Raw genomic sequence first — 20,932 nt, 5'->3', positions numbered from 1 at the left:
GAAGACTCATTTTGTTACTTTTTTTCCAATTGCAGTATAGTCAGTTACAATGTGTTAATTTCTGGTACACAGCACAATGTCCTGCATATACATACATATATTCTTTGTTACATTTTATATCTGGGTTTTAATGCCTTTTCTAACTTAGATTAAAACCCTCCAGGGTGAATACTTTCTTTGCTAGTACTGCTTACTCAGTAATTAAAGTTATTAAATTTAGCACCTATATATTGAGCCTGTCATTTTCAATTGTCCTTTACTGACCATAATCCAAAGGAGTTTAAAAGGTATAAAGTAGGTACATTGATACAGTGTTTATAGGAGTACTTTCAGATCTTAAAAGCCATAGTATTCGTTTTTTTCTTAAAAGTGTTTTTATAAAAAAAACACAAAATTCTCTAAAAATGTCCAGATTTTGGCTATATTCTGACAGCCTAACCTGTCAGAACCTGCGTGCACATATTTACTGAATTTTAGCTAAGGATTCCACTGTTCTGCCCTCCTAACATGGCCAAAGATACACTTACTGGGTAATCACACCTTTGGGACTGAACAATGGTTCTTCCAGTTTATTATGTCACCTATCCTAACAGTGACCACACAGTGTCATAAGTCAACATGGCTAAGGATGCACTATGGGGTTTTTTGTTCTTGTGAATCTCTAAGACTTCATGTGATGACCAAAATACTTTTTAAAGGTCAGTAGCACAGTTCTAGCCTATTCTACCAGGAAATACAGATCTGTCATCAGGATTAGTTGTAAGAGCAGCAAATAGATTGATCCTTAAAATCGTCAAGACTTTCTTAAGGCAAACTACTTCCTAACAATTATTTTGGCTTTACAAGCAGGCCTCCAAAGCCTTCAAAGTAGGAACCGAGTACATGGTGGCACATAGAGAATATATGGATTTGTCCTGACAGCAGCTCCGCTTCTCAGGACACGGTCAGAGGGAAGGGCCTTTGGCCAGTACCAGTAATTTGCCCAAGGGAATCGGTGTCCTGTCTGAGTCTCTAAGTTAATATTAACCTAGCCCAAGAAGTTTCCAGGACGCATACACAAGCCACTCTCCGCATAGTCTGCTATTTGTCACTAATGTAACAATGACAACAAAAAACTGTCAGCACTTAAAATATTTTTGGACCCCTCGACGGGGTATCGACTAGAGTCTGTTTGCGAAGCGGTGGTGCGTCTGGCTCCTGGTGCATCAGGGGGTCAGGGAAAGTCGCGTCAAGGACCTGAAACCAAGCCGAGTTTGTCTCAGCCCCCAAATGCTCATCTCCCCTTCCCTCACTGACTTGGAAACCCTCAGCTCCTCCCCACTTACCCAGGTCCTCACTGGGCTCCGACACTCGGGTAGGTCCTGAGTCAGCTTGGCTCGGCTCCCTTCGGCCCTCGGGAAAGCGGTTTGCAGGCCATCGCAGCGGGGGACTGAGGTTAGGCCTATTCACTCCTCCTAGCATCCCTATTTAGGACTTATCTGAGTAGCTAGACTCTGGGGAGGGTGCAGGTCACGTGTTGAAGGAAGCAAGGGAGCACCCCACCCCACCCCCTCTGGTAGGGTTCGAAAGAGGCGAAGCTGCGGTCCGGGTTCTCGCGAGAGGAGGAGGCACCCCCCCCCCAACACACACCCGCCCGCCCGGCACTCTCAGCCCCTCCCTGCCCCACCCTCCCCACTCCCCCGCCCTCCCTCCCCCACTGCCCGTGGCGCGAGCGGCTGACTGAGCCTGGAGAGGAAACGACGTTCGGAGCCGCGCTCCCGCCCAGGCCGGCCCTGACGCGGGCCTCGTCAGCCGGTAACGGGGAGTCGAGGTGGGGGTCAGGGAGGCGACCACGAAAACGGTGAAGGTCAGAACCGGGAGGCCTCCTCAGAGAAGGGTGAGGAATGGGTCTGAGCAGCCCACCACGGACTCCGCAGAGCCGAGGCGGGGTCGACCCCTCCCAGGGGCGGGGTCGTGCTGGGCAACTGCAGCCTAGGGGACCGACTGGGCGGGGCGCGCCCTTAAAGAGGGAGAAGGGGTCAGCTGGGGGCTGAGGGCTCCTAGGCGGCGGGCAGCGGGCTGCGGGCATTGAGCGGAGACCAGGGGTGGGGTCCTAGAGCCGGGACTCCGCTGACCGGCTGGGGAAGCCCCGGGGCCGGCAGATCCCTTCCGCCTCTCCTTTGGACCCTGACTGGAGGCCGGCGGGGTGGGGGGTGGGGAGGGAGAGCGGCGCGAGGGGGCGGGTCCCGGCGCTGCTCGGCGCTGATTGGCTGAGCGCGTGTGGAATCGGGTGATGGGAAACGCAGCCTGGCTCTCAGGTCCCCTCCTGCTCCTCTCTCTCCCCCCCCGTGGCGAATGTGCTGCGCGGCGGCGGGTGCTTACGCTCGCGGGGTTTGGCTGTTGCAGGCAGGAGCTGGGAGGAGGCGGCAGCGGCAGGAGCAGCGGCGGCGGCGGCAGCAGCAGCTGGGAGGAGGTGGTGACGGTGGCAACGGCAGCGTCGGGGACGATGGCGCGACTGGTGGCAGTGTGCAGGGACGGGGAGGAGGAGTTTCCCTTCGAGAGGAGGCAGATTCCCCTCTACATAGACGACACCCTCACGGTGAGCGGGCCGGGCCGGGCCGGGCTCGCAGCTCTCCTGGCAGCTGTTTCCCCTCCTCCCCCTCCCCCAGGCCCAGCGCTGCGCACTGGAGAAAGAGTGTGTTGCAACTCCTAGGCGAGGCCTTCTCTCCGGCAGGCCCTACAAACTCGCCTTTGCAGTGGGTCGCTTGGTAACCTCTGCGGGCCCTTAAGCTAGCGCTCCATGCGCACTTTGAACCCCTCTCCCCAGATTTTCCTCCTCCTTTCAACCCTCTTCCTTTACCCTTTCCTATAGGAGACGGTGCTTTTGCCAAAGCACACGCCTCGGAGAGGGGTTGAAGGATCTTGGGCGTTTAGGGCCTATCCCTTACAGAAACCACCCACCCTCGGGGAGGCTTAATTATCTGGAAATGTCGCAGCTGCACTGCTACCTGTATATTTTCTATCTTAATACTACAGCTCTCACTCCATAAGCATAATTAAGGGGGCCGAGTGACATGCTCGTGCATGGTAAAGATTCCATTGAAATGATTTGATTTCGTTATAAATAGTCTCATATCCTTACATTAAAACTCTTCGAAATGAATGTGTTGCTAGGCCATGACTCTTCAAAATGGGCTTTCTTGGTATGTTATTCTTTATAGGTAGCCTTTTCCCCCTTTTTTAAGGAAGCAAAATTATTGCATGTGTTAGAGCATTATAAAAAGCTGATTGTTCATCTTGAGTGTCAAAACCCAGTTCTGAGTAGGTTTTCTTTTCAGAGTTGGTGGTAGTATATAGCATTACAGACCCTCTACCCTGTGTTGCTGTACTATTTCCTTTGAAAGGAAATGGCAGAAATTTGAATTGAATCTGAACAGGAAATGAGTGCAGTTGCTTGCCACAATTTCTTAAGAAATGAAATGAACCTTTTCTGAATGTCTTGAAATCTACATTTTGATGATGCTGAAGCTTTGGACTATACATTTGCCTGTTTTTTGATAAGGTGTAATTGTCTCTTCATTTTACCTCCTTTGGCTTTTTTCCTTTTCAAAGGCAGTTGACCTGTTTTGTTCCTGAATTTCTTGTTTGCAAATATCTACTGAACTTTTAAAAATTTTATATAAAATGCAAGTCATTGTGGAGATGTCACTCTATGCCTTTCTGTTTGCCAGTCTCAATTAAGACTTGATTGAGGTGCAGTATTTTTAAAGGATTAGAAGAGCTATTGAATGACTTAATGTGTCAGAACTTTTTAAGTGAAAACATCTATGATTACCCAAGTGCGTTTTTTTCTCATGAAAAAAGGTAAAATGATTTGGCCTCACGTAAGGGAAATGAAATTTGTGTTGATATATTGGAAAGTGTACTTGTATGCCTTGGTCATGATTTCTGCACTTATTGCATTAAAAGTGTAATGGACTTGTATTTATGTGGTTTAAAAAAAAGAATAGCACTCTAATCAGATTAAATGATGAACTTTTTAATTTGAAAACTAATATCAGTTCATTTGTTGATGTTTTCTTTCTTCTCTCCCCCTTCAACGCAAACACTTTTCTAGAGCACATAGTTTGGTATCAACCTTTTATGTTTATTGTTCCAGGGTGCTTTTGAAGTTTAAAAAAAAATTCTGTGTGTTTGGACATAAAAGACACTGATCCTCTCTTCATGCTCACATAATCACCTTTGATGTGAATGTAGCGTTGATACATCTGTCATATAGCATGTTAAAATACCCAAGTTTTGGGGGTGTTTTAAGACTCTGTTGTGTCTCTGTACAAAGATATGAATTTCCAAAACTTTCCGTAGAAAAACATTTTCTTGCACTGTGGTTTATCATTGTACTTATTTCTCTAGAGAAGTTGGGATTGGACTGATCTGGTGGTTGAGTTTTGCTTTTGTTGTGTTGTGGACTTGTGACCCAGGCAAATAAAATTTAGTCTTACTTTAACTATCTTAAAATAGCATTTTATTTAGGAAAGGATGCAGTTTTTCTTTACTGTGGAAGGGTTTTTATCATTAGGGATTAAGTGGGACCTTTTACTGCTTTATTTTGTAACATCTACACAGCCATTGAATGCTGGTTAGTGAAATTTTGTCAGGAATGCATCATGTTTAGGGAGACAAGTTTCTTTCAGAACCATGCTACCAAACTCTACTTAAAGGAAGAATGCAGAGCAAACACCTGTTGGGGAATAGAGAGGGAAGATGCCTGTAGCAGAAGATTGTGCTCTGCACTGGTCCATTGGTAGATTGATGGCATTGTGTCCCTGAAGTTAACGTTTGGTTTGGTCTTTGTTCTTAGGGTCCATAAGTAATACACCGAGGAAACACTGTGTGATCTTTATTTCAAGTAGTCTTAGAATCTTGTTGGCTCCTAGATGTTAAGTCTAGTTACAATGTTTACAATCAGTTACAAAGATTTATTGTTTTTTGTAACAGAAGTTGAAACCTCTCGCCTTATTAAACTGGCTATATTGAGTTGAGTTTGTAAAATGAAATCAAGCTTGTATGTGAGGAAGTAGCCTCCTCTTTTATGTGGTGTGTTGTAGCCACATTCAAAAGGCTTATGTGGTAGTTCAGTGGGTTTGAATACTTGGGTACAGTGCTGATGTAGGTTTATTTGAGAAAATCTCAAATAAGTAAACTGGTGGAATATTTAGGAAAGTGGTATGCTATGTAGCCAAAATACTTCTCAGTGTCATTAGAATTATAGGATAGCACATAGACAGAATACAGATTTTATTTTAGAAACATCTTTGTAAAATTACAATTTTTAAAGTTTTTTAAAAAGGAATTAATAGAGCCAAGATGTATACTCCTTGTAAAATAATCTTTAAAAATAACTGCATGGGGGTAGGGTGTAGCCTCAGTGGTAAAGTGCCTGCCTAGCATGCACAAAGTCCTGGGTTCAATCCCCGGTACCTCCAGGAAAATAAATAAACCTAATTACCGCCCCCACCCCCCACCAAATAACTGCAAAACAAATGATCCTTTATCCTACTTCCCAGAGGTAACTAAGGATGTAGCAGCATTTGGTGTAGTTGCATCATAGAGACACACAGGTGCAGGATTGAGATGTATTGTCTTCTGTAACATTTTATATCTTGCTTTTTTTTTTCACTAAATGTAATATTGAGAACATTTTCTCTAGTCATTTAAAACAGCTTTAATGGCCATGTAGTACTTTGTTGTGTGACATTCCATAATGTAATCGTTATTCCTTTGTTGGACATAGAGGTGATTCTAGTTTTTGCTATGAATAATACTCTAAGGATATGAATAATGTGTAAATCTTTGCACTGAAATTTTTTTCAGGCCTTTGAAAGTAAAACTACTGGTTCAAAGGATAAAAACCTTTTATAAAGTTCTTGATACATACTGTCAAATTGGTACAATATTTCTGGAACATGGTTTACCCTCCTAATTCAAACCAATCTAAATAGGCTAGAGACTGATAAGGTTTTTAACTGAGTCTTAAAAAAGATTTTAAAATGTAGCATATCCGGATACTGGAGGATTAGGTATTCAGCATTTGTTAAAATTTTAATATTTATGGTTTGCTTTCAACTCCTAATTAAATATTTAACTAATTTATCAAAGATGATAGATATTACAAAGAGCTGTGAGGATGAAGAAGTAAAAAAGTAAAACTAAAGGAGCAATGATTTTTAGTAAATACAAACTATTGTTGGGTTAGAGCTTGTGAGGATGCACTAAGAATAGATTATTTGTGGTCAGGAGAAACCAGGACAGATACTTAAGAGTGAAAGTGGGTAATGAATTCAAGAAACTTTATGAAACAGTAATTGCAGGACAATGACTCGTTCTATTTTTGGCTAGCTAGGGATAGGCAACCTCATCGTGAAGCCAGACACTAATGATTCCTCTGTGACACCCCACCTGAAATACATGACTGTCTTCCTTTAGGTAACCTAGAATCTGAATTAAAGTCAAGGAAGTGGTTTTAAAGAAGAGGGGAAAATAGTGCTGCTATCCTCTTTACCTTCCTTGTTTTTTTGTTTGTTTGTTTGTTTTGTTTTTTTCTCTTTTTCTTGTTGTGGTCGCAACATTAAAGAGCATATAGTGATTGGCCAAAAAAAGCAAGGTAAAAAGCCATTGTCCTAAGGGAAAGGCAAGGACAGAGTAATTATTTAGTGTAAGTGCAGAATTTCTAACCAGGTGGATTGTGTAAATATAAGGGAAAATTTAGTATTATCCAAGCCAGTGAAACCCAGGAGAGACTCAGTAGTAGACCTGATCTTGACATTTTTCTGTGTTAGGTGAAAATGAAATGATTGGAAATGAGGGATTTTTTTGTTGTTTTTTAAAAATTTTAACTGTTCCTGGTTGACTTTTTAAGAAAGATTCCTATAGCAGGTATTATCCATTAAATTTTATATACGTATGTATTTTAAAGGTCAGCAGGTAGCTATCAATATGTTAGATGTGTGCTTTGACCTCTGCTTTAACTGTTAAAACAATAAAATAGTTCATCAGCATAAAAACAATTTATGCTGAAGATAGGATTTCACCTATGAACTGGACTGGAGAGACCTTGATATGGTAAATAGATAGCTTATCACTTATTTTAAAATAGTGTAGATAATTGTCTTAATTTTTTTATGATGGCAATTAATATATGGTTAAATGGCGTATATATTTGTATTACACAAGTGAAAATGCAAATCAAGGTGTTAATGGCCTAAATGGTAGATTTGGAGTGACTTACAGTGTTCTATTGAATTATATGGCTTTAAAGTTTATCCCCCCTCCAAAAAAAGCTTATCCTGTACCTTTTTTTGTTACATGACATTTAAATTTCTTTGTATTTTAAACCATGTAGTGGTTTTGGGAAACATAATGAGAGTTAAGTTATACTATTCTTTCATCAGTTTTCATAGGCCAGGATTTCTAATACCAGGATAATTAAGACTAGTGATCAATTTTACTTTGTACTGTTGGCAGTTAACATATGACAGTGCTTAGAACAATGGCTAGTATATATAAAGCTATAGTAGATGTCTTTATTATTATTACCACCACTTTTTGGAGATATTATAAGTGACTTAGAGGGAAAACTGGAGAGAAATTGATAAACCTGAAAATTGGATAAATTGATCCTTGAAACTGAGATATGGGCAATATAGTCTATGTATAGAAGTTTTTATAGAATAGTGAAAGCTATTGCAGTGGAAGCATGTCTCTGAATGTGGTATAATGAATATGGAATTGGGAACGGGGAACACTTAACTCTTCCCCCTGATGATAAGTGGGATGTGTGTATTCTAATCCATTTTGGAAAGATAGGAATGCGTAAAGAAAAAGCCACCTATATTTTCACTGCCTATAGATTAGCTACATCTAATATATTACATATTTTCTTTTTCTGTAAGAAAAGAGAAAAATTTGAATCATTGCACATGTGGTTTTTGGTTCTATGAAATACACTGAAGTCCTCTGGATTGTTGAGTTGGTGTTGGCATCATTGCCCATCCTTAGTATTCGTTTGTCTCTCTTCACATGTCCAGTGTTCCCCTCTCACCAAATCAAGCAAAGGTCTTATTATCTATTGCTTATACCTGCCTTAGTTGTTTAGTCCCCTGTTGTTCTTACAAGTATGTTTTAAGGCTCTCATTTGTCACGTGGAGGGAAAAGAATGGTCACTTGATTGAAGAAGTAGGTCTTTGTGATGCTGTTTGGCGAATGGAGGAATCTTCTTAAGCCCCCCCCCCCCTACAGCTGGGTGGGGTTTTTCAGTTTTTTGTTTTTGCCTCAAATGGATCTCTTTATCCTGACTTCACTCTCTGAGTATGTAGGAGTTTGTGGCCCTTGTCATCTGGAAATAGAAGTTTGTCCTAGCACAGTATGTTTGATACCTTTAAAAATGTTCTAGTTAAGATATAAATGTTACTTTATTTCAGTATTTTGAAGACATGCTTTTTTTTTTTCCCATGTTTTAACATCTCTGAAATTGGAAAGTTTCTTTCATTTGGTGACATCTTCCAGTTATAATGGCTCTTTCCTAGTGGTACATAAGTAAGGAACTTTTTAAAATCACTGGTGTCACAGATCAGTGAAATGTGCTAATTACTAGTTCCCATCATCTGACATCCTGAAACATCCTTAAGTTTTATATCCCCCTTCCTCTAGTAGTGAATTTTGAAAATTGAATAAATATCTCAGTGTATCCTTTCTGTTCATAATTAGAGCAAACATTTTACTAAGTGCCAGGTACTGTTCTGATGTATATATATGTATAGTCACTTACATGATAAGATTTACTATATTCCATAGTTAAGAGGAATGTCTAAAAATATCAGGCTATTTAATGTAAGATATCAGGTTATTTCACTTATTAAATGCTGTTATTAGCCACTGCAGCAAACACTTCTAAATGTAATTTAGTCCTCACAACCCATTCTGTGAGGGATACTAAAAATTATTACTTAGTCTCATTTTACGGATGAGGAAGCTGAAAATCAGACAGCTTAAGTAACTTTCCCAGTATGACATAAATCGTAAGTGGTAGAGCTGGTATTTGATTTCATGTCTGCCTGACTTCAGTGTCTTTGCTTCTAATGACTGTACCATTTCTGGCTTTTTTTTTTTTTTTTTTTAAGCTTTTGGACCAGGGTGGGAGGGTGGTGGCAAATCTGGCTCTAGGGGTCTATTCCTATCCTAGAAGACTATAAAATAGTCTATATCATCTGTTCAAATAAGATAAAATAATTGATTTTTATTCTTTTGCATGTTAAGATGGTGATGGAATTTCCTGACAATGTGTTAAATCTCGATGGGCATCAAAATAATGGTGCACAACTAAAGCAGTTCATTCAGGTAATAGTTTTAAAAATTAATGTTTTAAATGGGGTGTGTGTGTGTTTTAAAGAATCATTTAAAATTTTAGTTATAAGTGTAAATTTTGTTTTACCTAGGGCTTTTTAGGTCTTAAGATTGCACTGAAGTCGCTTTCTTTTACTATTGCTCCAGGTATATCTATGTATCTGTCACGTGAAAGAGATTTGGTGGTGGTATGTTACCATTTTACATGTCCATAAGGCTTTAATTTCACCAGTTTAATTTTAACTTTAAATTTAGTTTAAATTTAATTTCTCTGTTTTTAAAGATAGAGTAGCCAACCTTTCATTGAGAACATTTTTGTTTTTTCCTGTAGTAATTGTTTTGTTCAAGTAAAAAAAAAAATTAATCCTGTATTGTAAACTTTTGTGATTTTTATTTAATTCTTAAAGAGTATGGTACTTTGTAAATATACTGTATATAATCAAGATAATGGAAGATAAATGGTTACTTTACTTCAAAATTCTATTTCAACTTTTGAAGAAAACTTTGAATGAAAGTTTAATGGTAAATGTGAGAATATCTTTCTTGGGAGTTATCTTTCTCATCTGTTTTTGTGGGGGTGGGGTGGTAAACTGGAGGTATTACCTGTAGTATAACTGTAACTCCATCCAGGTAGAGTTTACTTAGTAGAGTTTTGCTTATTTCTCTGCAGTTGTGGTTCTCAGTCATTTTTCTCCCTTGTCATAACCAACAGATAACATTCATATGCACCAGCATGTTAGTTACTCACTGCAGGCTCCTACGTAGGTAAGATAGGCTTTCTTCTCCCCCACTAATCCGTGACACACCTGTCCGTGCCTCCAGGTTTAGAATTGCTGCTCTACGTGATCACCTTCCTAACTTCACTTGTGTAGCTAAACATAATGTGTTGTTAAAGGCTGAGAAGACATGGTAAACCTGTATTGTGTCTTTATTCTTTTTTGTTTTTTTCTTTAAGTGAGAGTACTAAGCTTAATACTCACTGAACAAGCACTAGCTTTCCAGATGCAGGGCTTCTTGCTCTGCATAGCACTGGCCTCCCAAGTAGTTTTATATACCCTATATTCTAGAACAGGGGGATTTGTGGGGCAAACTCAGTACAGCATGGACAAGGCCGCCTACCTTGCCTTTCTGACTCAGTTGCAGGTGGAGATGGCAAGCTCTGCCCTGCCCTATTTCTAGTTCCTACCCTTGTATTTACTGTACAAGGACAGGAACCAGAAGTGGTAGTGAAAGTCATTTTATGTCTTTCTTAAGGACTTTTTTCCCCCTTCTTTCTCTCAGCGACATAGTATGCTTAAGCAACAAGATCTGAGTATTGCCATGGTGGTGACATCACGTGAAGTCTTGAGTGCACTTTCTCAGCTTGTCCCATGTGTTGGCTGTCGTCGCAGTGTGGAGCGCCTCTTTTCCCAGCTTGTAGAGTCTGGAAATCCTGCCCTTGAACCCCTAACAGTAGGCCCCAAGGGAGTCTTATCCGTAACTCGAAGCTGCATGACTGATGCAAAGAAGCTTTATACATTATTTTATGTACATGGGTGAGTATAATCAATGAGGAAAAAATGGGTTTGTTAAATTTTTAAACTTGGTGAAACTGGTAGCTTGTTTTCTAAATTTGGTTGGGGCAAAACTTGAGTCCAAATTCAGTAATTTTATTGAGTATCTTCTAGTGTGCCAGTAACTGTAAAGATTGTTTTCTCATGTGGGGAGAGGCAGACAGAGTAAGCAAATACATAATTTGTCAGGCATGATAAGTTACAAAGAAAAACCGGTAAGGGAGATAGAGAATGAGTGGGTAGAATTAATATGGAGGATGGTCAGGGAAGGCCTCTGATAAAATGACATTGAATACAGACTTGAATGAAGTGAGTGAGTGAAACACGTAGGTATCTGAGGGAAGGTGGAGAAGGAGCAGCAAGTGTTAGGGTTCAGAAGTTAGAGTTTTCCTGGCACATTTGAAGAACAGCAAGGAAGCCATTGTGGCAGAGCCAGATGAATGAAGGGGACAGTAATAAAAGATGAAGTCAGAGAAGTAATAAAAGGCCTAATTATGTAGTACCATCTTGAGGTGGTGGGTTTTTTTTTTGTTTGTTTGTTTTTGTTTTTATTTTTTATACTTTGGGTGAAATGGGAAGATTTGGGACGGTTTTGAGCAGATGAGTAGCATGATCTGGCTTGAAGTTTTGCTTACTTTGACCTGTGTGTTGAGAATAAATGGAAGGGCAGAGAAACAGGCTGTTTAATAAAATCTGTGAAAGAAATAATAGTGACCAGTATAGTGGCCACAGAGATAATGAGAAATGGTTGGATCCTGGATGTATTTTGAAGAATGAATCAACACAAATTTTGGATAAGGGTTGGATATAGAGGAGGGCATCAAGGATGATTCCCAGATTTGGGGTCTAAAGAACAGGTTAAGTGGTTTCCATTTACTGAGATAGGTTAGACTGGAGGAGGGAGGAGCAACTTTGCAGAACTCACTTTTGACATTTGTTTTTAATTGAGGTATAGTTTACAATGTGTCAAGTTCCTGGTGTACAGCACAATGCTTCAGTCATACATGAATATACATATATTCATTTTCATATTCTTTTCAGAGCTCACTTTTGGATGTGTTAAGTTTGAGATATCAGTTGGGCATCCAGGTGGAGTTCAGATAGGTCTGCCCTAGAGATACAAAGTTGTATCATCAGCATATAAGTAGTATTTATATATATAATCTAAACCGATGAAATGAGATGTGATCACCAAAGAGTAAGTATAAATAAGAAAAGAGAAGAGGTCTGAAGACTAAACCCTGGGGCTTTCCTATTTAAAGGAGGTGGTAGAGATCTTGGATTTTTACTCTGGCTGAGAAAAGAAGCCTTGGATAGTGGTTTTGTTTTGTTTGGTTTTTGTTTGGTTGGTTTTTCTAATGGAGGTACTGGGGATTGAACCCAGGACCTTGTGCATGCCAAGCATACATATGCTTTACCACTGAGCTATACCCCCCCCCCCAAGAAGCCCTTGAGGGTTTTTGAATATAGAAACAACATAATGCGATTTTTGTTTGGAAAAGATCTCTCTAGCTGCTAAGTGAAACCTAGAATGTGGAGTCAAAGAGTAAAAGCAAGAAGACCGTTTGGGAGGCCAGCTATTGCAGTTGACTAAGCTAGAGAGGCGAGCTGGACAAGGGTGATGATGGTGGAGGTGATGAGAAGTGAGTTGATTCTGGATATATTTAAAAGTTAAAATTGGCAGGGTTTGCTGATTGGTTGGATGCAAGATATGGATATTTAGCCTTATATATGTCTATATTTGCATAAAGTTTCTACTGATGGCTCCTCATCAAGGATCTATATTTAGATAATGTTTCTACCAGGGACTATGGCTGAGAGTCAGGTAGCAATCAGTCATAAAATACTTGAGTGCTGGGCACACTGCTAGATACAGTGCAGATGCAGTGATGAGTAAGACAGATGCAGTCTGGGGGAAAGAGTATGTTGAACAGAGGAGGTCTCCTTCAACACCTTGACTGGACTAGGAATGGAATGGGAATATAAATGTACAAATTCTTAGGTTAGAATTTGTCTGATGAGAAATTTTCAAAGTAAGTGATTTGTCTGTAATACTTTAAATATACTTCTTACTAAAAAGCAGAAAATAGAGATTTTGAAAATTCTAAAGAAAAATAATATTAATCAAACCTTTAATGGCTTATTTTTAATTAGGTCCAAACTAAATGATATGATAGATGCTATTCCAAAAAGTAAAAAGAACAAGAGATGTCAGTTGCACTCCTTAGATACGCACAAACCAAAACCTTTGGGGTAAGTAGAATTGATTATCAAGATGCTTTGTCATTGTTAAGATTATGAATGTTGATCATATTTAGCAAAAAGAAAAAAAAAACACTGCTAGTTTTATTTCATTAATTCATATAACACCATGTTATTGGTCTAAGTAAATATGTCTCCTGATTCTGTAGGACTTTTTGCATTGGAACTATATAGGGTCTCAATATAGGTTTGAGTTTTTGAAGTTTTTTCCTTATATTAAATAAGGTTCAGAGGAAGGAAGTGGAGATCTTTGTGGAAATTTATGTAGCCAATATTAAATTTTTCAAAGTAGTGGTATTCTTTAATTAATGTAGTAGTCATAATGTATAAATTATTCTTTTTTGTCTTTTCTTGTCTCTAGGTCTCCCTAATAATTTATCAAGGATTAAAAAAATTCTTGACTCAGTTATAGCAATGTGCATTTATGTAACTAATTTGCAGTTTTCTTCTTGGTTAGGTACTACAATGCCCAAGGCTGCTTCTGCCCCCATCTCCCAGCACAGTGTCACAGTTGCCTCTACATAATTACTTGGGGCTGGGGGTGGTAAGGAGAAGCCATGAAATTTGAAGGGAGTTTCTAAGAAGTAACTTTTTTTTTTTTTTTTTGGAGAGAATAGGATGACGTAAAACTATACTTCTGAATTAATTTTAAGAATTAATTTTTTGAATATCTCAGTAGTAGTGTTGACATCATTATTATATAGACATTTTCTGCCTGTAAATGGACCTGGATGGCCAGGTGGTGGTGTGATAATAATTTTTTTTCTATACTGAGAAACAAAAATTTTTTAAATTTTATTATGAAAACTGTCAAACACATAGAAAAGTAGAGAGACTATACAAGGACCCCCTTACCCCCAGATACCTTTACTCAGACTAAGTAGTTATCAAGATTTGCCACATTTATTTCATTTATTCACCTTTTTCTTTGTTGAAGTATTTTAAAGCAAGTCCCAGGCGTCATGTTATTTTACTACCACATATTTCCTCATTCATCTCTAAATATAGGGACATTTTCTTTTCATGACAATGTCATTGTAACACCTAACAAAATTTTAACTATAATAATCTAATACCCCCAGATATTCACATTTCCCCAACTCTCTCTAAAAGTGTCTTTTTACATTGATATGTTAGAATCGAGATTTAAAGAAGAACTACGCATTACAAGATATCCAAATGTGAGAGTACTCTGAACCCAGTAAAGTTCTACACAACCTAAAGTGGTTGTCTGAGGATAATTATTTCACATACCTCATTTACCAATATCTGTAGAGAATTCCTGACTTTCTGAATGCAGAATGCAGTCTAACTGTTTCATTAAACAGTAACCTTTATCTAAATGACCTGTTGACTAAAGCCATAGAATAGTGTGATGTAATAAAAAGGCTGCCTTCTGGGTTTTTTGTTGTGAATGTTCTTCATTGAGAAGCTAAAAAGCAGCAGCTACCCTAGCATCTTACACATCTGTGCTCGCTGCCACCTTCCTTCAAAGACCAGTCCTTCCACTTTTGCCCTGATTCCATCTCCTCTCTTGTTCTCGTTGACTTTGCTTCATCAGTTATCTGCTTTTATTACATTGACATACAGCTATATTTTCTTACATTTCAGTTTACAAACAAAAAACAAACCCCCCCCAGACTTCACATCCCCCTTCGGCTCTAGCCTCACCACGTGGGAAGCCAAATGTTCTGGAAGATTGTTTGCTGAGTTATGCAATCAGTGTGAATGGAGTTAGTTGATCTTAAGCAGTGCGTCCTAAGGTAGCTTCAGGTATTTTCGCATGCCATGTGGCTAGCAGGCCACGGAGTGCAGTCTGCCTAGCCAGGACTCCTTCTCCACTTTGGATTCAATGCTGCTGTGACTTTTCTTTGTATATATTCTTGCTGTTATTTCCTTTTTTCTCTTTAGACTTTATCCAGAGAAAGTGTAATACAATTGGTTAGGTTTCAGCCTAATCAATGGTAACAGTCTAGTTCAGTCTTCCTGAGAGTATTCTCATTCATATTCATACAAGTAAACACAAGTGTATTGTCTGTCTAGAAGTGAGTGTGAGATCTGAAAGAAAGGTCTAGGCCAGAGTTGTAGGCCTGTAGCTGATGAATGATAATGCAGTTGACCCTTGAACAACATGGAGGTGAGGAGCACCGACCTGCCACACAGTGGAAAATGCAAGTGTAACTTATAGTTGGTGCTCCTTATACGTGGTTCCTTCATATCCACAGATTCAGTGAACTGCAGATTGTGTAGTATTGTGTATACTAGTGGAAAAAATGCACGTATGAGTGGACCTGCGCGATTCAGCCTTGTGTTGTTCAGCGGTCAGCTGCATTAAATTACCTGGTCAGAGGAAGAGTACGGTAAGAGAGAGGAATGCTGAGGAGTTCAGTTTAATGGGAGAAAAGAATAAGCCTAAAGAAACCAGAAAGAGCGGCCAGAGATGTAGGAGGAAGCCAAGGGAAAAGAGTTTTTTCCAGGAGTCCGGGGGTTTGGTCACCTGTGTTGCAGACTGCTGAGGCATCAAGGACCCAAAAGTGTCCATTGGACATAGCAGCACTGAGAGAATAGGTGATCTTGATGAGCAGATCTGTGGTTGAATGGGAACAGAATCCGAATCAGTGTTTGTAGAAAAGCGAATGCTGTGTAAGGTGGTGATGGATTAAACTGTGAGTGGAAACTGTGGCAGTAGAATGAGGAAGTGGAAAGACTTTCTTTTTCAGAAAACTTGATCTTGAAAGAAGGAGTGGTATAAAGACATTTGGTCTAGAGAGATTATGGATAAAATCGATTTGATCTGTGGAAGTTTTTTAACCTTTTTTTAGAATAATGCTTTCACATTCTGGTGGTGAAATAATCATTCCCCAGCTCTGATCTCGTAAACTTTTTCCTTAATAGTGAGAACCTGAGTTTGAGAGTAATTCAGTTTTAGGAGATTATAAATCACTCAAGTATAATTAGAATATAGCAAATATGGGAGTTGAGAATAAAAGGATGTCACATGCAAGACAGAGCAGGAGTTGAGGTTTTTGCTTCAAAAATAAGGAACATTGACCCTTGGCCTGAGTCCTCATGAGAAGGGAGTAGAGAGCCAAACTGTGTGTGTGACCTTATATGGTGGGCAGGGGGTGTTAAGAAATACCTACTTAGCTAAGTAGAGTAGGTTAAGAAAAGATTCAGAAGTTTTTCCATCTCAAGCATCCAAGGTAATGAATTTCTAGGACTGTAGTGAGACCTGCAGAAGAACAGGCAGGAGCCAGTTGTTCAGAATCATGAAAAATCAAGAAGACTATCATTGAATGGAATATAGAAACACATTGCTCTTGGAATGCACATCTGCAACAAAGCAAAAATGCGTGACCAGCGCCACATTGAAACCTGTGGGGGAGGGAGAGTCTGGGAAGTTTTTAGTAAGTTTTTAAAAAATTATTTGTATAGTACTTACTACTGATTTAGGCTGTATAAAGTGTTCATCTTAGTATGCTATCTTTATTTTAGTAAATGTAAAAATTTATTTACTGTAATTAGTCTGTTTCCCAGCTACTTACACATGTGAAGTTAGATAAGAATTTTATTGCTATGACCTAGCTATAAAATCACAATAAGTAGATCAAAACTTCTTAGAATTTTCAATTTGTGGAAGATTGATCCATGTTTATAGGTGAAAATATAATTTTTTCAGCCCTTTTGACTTTAAAACATACCAAGTAGATTTGCTCATAAAATGCTTAGTGTATTAACCAGTTACTATCTTGATAAATGTAAATGTTAAATTATATCAGGTAAACTTAATAGTTGAGCAGAAGTTTTTATATAAAGATAAGAGCACCTGTTTAGATAACATTTTAATATGGTTAAAGTGGATATGTAATTATATACAAATTTGCAAATTTATCCTACTAATATCTTAATGTATTAAAGAGTTCATGATTTTAATTTAGACTAAAGAATTTATTCCTTCCGATTACCTCAGTGTCACTAAGCTTTGTGTACCATACTGTACTACAGTGAAGGGAGCAGTAGCAGTGTCAGTTCAGAGAAGTTAAGTACAGATAAGAGAAGTAGTGAAGACCACAGGAAGGACAGCAAGTGTAGGATCATTTTCCATTATGGACCTTTCCAGGGAACAGCCAGGTAAAATCAAGCAATCCTTTACCCTGCTCTTTTTTTTTTTTTTTTTTTTTTTAATGTTTTACCCTTATATATTCCTCCTTCTCACTAAGATTTGTTGTTTTTTTTTTCTGCAGAGGTTGCTGGATGGACGTATGGGAACTAATGTCCCAAGAATGCAGGGATGAAGTAGTTTTAATTGACTCTAGTTGTCTTTTAGAAACACTAGAAACGTATCTGCGAAAACACAGGTAAGTGTAAAGGTCATCACGGTGTAGTTGGAAGGTGCCTTAGCTGTCAGTCATCCAGGCTGAGCTGTCACTGACCTTCATATAATAGTACTGCAGCCTTCCCATTAGTACCTGGCACTAGGTGGAGCTTAATATTAGAGTAGGCAGTTCCTTAATGGAATGACTCTCAGTGTTGGCCTTCTTTTGTTGGGCCCACATTTCGGTTTTTTTTGTAATTTTTATCTGTTGGTTCCAAGCTAGCCTTTCAAGAAATACAGAATAACTGAACCAACATAAAGTAGACTTAATCACTTTGGAAATTGTAGTACTCCTTGTTTTTATGATAGAAGCATTTCATTATGTTATTTTCAGAATTAAAGTTAGCAGCTTTTACTTAGTAATATTTTGAATTATTTTTGTTTGTCAAGACCTAAAAATACAGTTGGAATTCATGTGCTTCATGTACTATGAAAGTAACTTCAGATTTTTCTTTTTAGAATACTACTTTACAAAGGAATTTTCTAAGTGTCATTAACATTTGGAAATTCGTAGGGAGGGAGAGTGCAGTAGGAAAGGAAACTGGTAAGGGAGCCATCTAGCGATGGCATTCTTGGGGGGAGTTGTACTGTTTTAATATAAATGTGTCACATGTTGGGTTTGTGGTCTTCTGTTCTTTCACTTTGGGACAGATATACACGATTGCTTTGGGGATACTTCTAGAAAACATACGTAAATGATAAAAACTGGCATTACCACGATTGGTGTTCACATTGTGCATCACAATGAGCTAACGATTTAACCTGCCGTACTAAGTTTATTAAGTGTTTTTCATCCTTCAGTTACAAACTTTCTTGTTTATTTACCTTTCTGGCTGATTATACCCAAGAGAATAAAGAATGTGTCAACTATTTAGAGTTTGGGAGAGGGGTTCTATAAATGTAAAGCATATATAAATGTGTAGCCCCACTGTAAATTCTTTTCTCTTTCAATTTGAGTTGGTCCATCCAAAAGATAGCTTTTTGGAGTGATAAGTTACTAGTTATTAGAGCTAATGTTTTGAAATTTCCTGAACTGATTATAGATATTTTCTGTGTTTGGGGGGCAATATTTTATATTTGTAAGAAAGGTAGAGTCCATTTTATAAATATATTAAGGATGTGGGGAAGTTATGATTAAGAAAGTAATTAAGGGAGATTGTATTGAATCTGGGTTCTATTGATTATGACTTTGAACAAGTTTTCTGTGCTTTAGTGTTTTTCTTCTTTCGGGATGGTACTGATGGTACTGATTTATTGTAAGATTAAGTTTGTTATGAGGATCAATGATACATAATGAGACTTAGAACAGTATCTGACACATAGTAATCACATCAGTGAACGTTTGCACACTGGATTTGCAAATCCTTGGTGTTTTGTTTTTTTTTTCCCCCCACAAGTCCTTGTAATTCCTGTGTATCTAGTTCTTGTTTTAGATACAAGTTGAGTTTCTGAGGTATAATCAGTTGAAAGTGATTTTTAAACATCTGAATAATGTACTTTTTTGGCACTTCTACTTTATTTAGTGGACCTTTCTGAGCACTTTATAATAAAGATTTGGTAACAGTATTTAGCCAGTTAAGTATTTTGCTAGTACATCATTAGAAATGAGGTGTTAGGATACTGTAAAACCTCTGCCTTAGGAAAATGTTTTTAAAATTTATGTGCAAGATTACTTTTGAAAACAGGAAACATGGCTTTCATTCTTACAGCTTCCATATAAATTTTTAAATTGCTGTTTGCATATGCTTATGTTACTTAATGATTGTGTACAATCAAACATATATTAAACTACTATGAGGATTTAAAGCAGTAAAATATGGCAAAAATACTTCAAGTTTTATTGTTGATACTGTATGACATTTAACCATTTATTTACCTGAAAATGTAAACTTACCATTTATAACCTGAAAACGTGGAAGTGTGTTTATTTCTGTGTCCATGTCCATTTCTCCCAGCAAGGGGAAGACTTTTTTTGTGTGTGGTAAAAAAAAAACAAAAACAAAAAACACATAACATACATTTCCCTCTTAACAGCTTTTAAGTTTACATGACAGTATTTTTAACTATTTGCACATTGTTGTAGAGGAGATTTCTAAACTTTTTTCATCTTACATGACTGAAACTATACTCTTTGAACAGTAACTCCCCTTTTACCCCTTCCTGCACCCTCTGCCAGCCACCATTTCTATTTTTTGTTTCTATGAGTTTGATTGCTTTATGTAACTCACATAGATGGAATCATGCAGTGTTTGTCCTTTTGTGTCTGGCTCATTTCACTTAGCATAATGTCCTCAGGGTTCATCCATGTTGTAGCTTATGACAGAATTTTCTTATTCTTTAAGGCTGAATAACATACCATCATTATATGTATACCCTACATTCACCTGTCAATGAACATCTAGGTTGTTCCCCACATCTTGGCTATTGTGAATATGCTACAGTGAACATAAGTGTGTACAAATAGCTCTTTGGGATCCTGTTTTTAATTCCTTTGAATATATGAACTGGGATTGCTGGATTATATGGTAATTCTATTTTTAATTCTTTGAGAAAATGCTGTACTTTTTGCCGTTCTGGCAGCACTGTTTTAGTATCCCATCAACAGTGTACAAGGGTTCCAGTTTCTCCAGATCCTTGTCAACACTTGTTATTCTCTGTTTTTTTTGATAGTGGACATAGTAATGGGTTTGAGGTGATAACATGTGGTTTTGATACGCTTTTCCCTGATGATTGATGCTTTGAATATCTTTTCATATCATATGCTTGTTAGCTATAGGTATATCTTCTTTGGAGAAATGTCTGTTCACATCCTTTGCCCATTTTTTAAATCAGGTTTTGTTGTTGTTATTGAGGTGTAAGAATTCTTTATTCTGAATATTAACCCCTTATCCAGTATGTGGTTTGTTAATATTTTCTCTGTCCCATAGATTGTCTTTCACTGTTAAGTCTCCTTTGCTACACAGAAGTTTTTAAATTCGATGTAGTCTCATTTGTCTGTTTTTTCTTTTGTTCCCTGTGCTTTCGATGCAGTATCCAAGAAATCATCAATCACATGGTCGTGTTTTCTTCTAGAGGTTGTGTAGTTTCAGGTGTTAATGTTTAGGTCTTTAACCAATTTTGAGTTAATTTTTGTATATTTCTGTGTCTATTTTTAAAGCATTAGTGAAACAATGATTTGACTTCATTTGTCAGTATTCTCTCTGTTTACCAAGTGAGCTTAGAGCATCTGTTTTAACATATATTCATTTCAAGAAATAGTTATCTACTATTGGGTCAGAAAGATGTGTATGTCAAACTGATGCATGACAGTAGAAGGGTAAGAAGCGTAAATCGGAAATAATAGGAACATAGGAAGGTTGAA

General features: G+C 38.2%; 2 protein-coding genes across 7 annotated transcripts in view; one reads left to right on the top strand and one right to left on the bottom strand.

The window, feature by feature from the left end:
* MYO19 (myosin XIX) overlaps positions 1–1,554 on the bottom strand; it is a 39,780-nt gene extending 38,226 nt beyond the window's left edge. Inside the window, exon 1 of the mRNA XM_032498315.1 lies at positions 1,326–1,554. The gene's annotated coding sequence lies outside the window, so the exon portion shown is untranslated. The remainder of the gene's footprint in view (positions 1–1,325) is intronic.
* A 126-nt stretch (positions 1,555–1,680) lies between these two features.
* GGNBP2 (gametogenetin binding protein 2) overlaps positions 1,681–20,932 on the top strand; it is a 30,086-nt gene continuing 10,834 nt past the window's right edge. The window contains exons 1-6 of one of the 6 annotated variants that reach the window (XM_032498325.1): positions 1,681–1,794; positions 2,386–2,578; positions 9,295–9,375; positions 10,663–10,916; positions 13,089–13,187; positions 17,441–17,554. In XM_032498325.1, coding sequence (XP_032354216.1) covers positions 2,486–2,578; positions 9,295–9,375; positions 10,663–10,916; positions 13,089–13,187; positions 17,441–17,554 — 641 coding nt within the window. In that variant the 5' untranslated portion in view covers positions 1,681–1,794; positions 2,386–2,485. Of the gene's footprint in view, positions 1,877–2,257; positions 2,579–9,294; positions 9,376–10,662; positions 10,917–13,088; positions 13,188–17,440; positions 17,555–20,932 lie in introns of those variants that run through there. The other 5 variants (XM_032498324.1, XM_032498323.1, XM_032498326.1 and 2 more) reach the window with 5 other exon arrangements.

The sequence above is a fragment of the Camelus ferus genome, chromosome 16 (genome assembly GCF_009834535.1).
Source record: "Camelus ferus isolate YT-003-E chromosome 16, BCGSAC_Cfer_1.0, whole genome shotgun sequence".
NCBI lineage: Eukaryota > Metazoa > Chordata > Mammalia > Artiodactyla > Camelidae > Camelus > Camelus ferus.
This window is presented reverse-complemented; position numbering and strand designations above follow the sequence as displayed.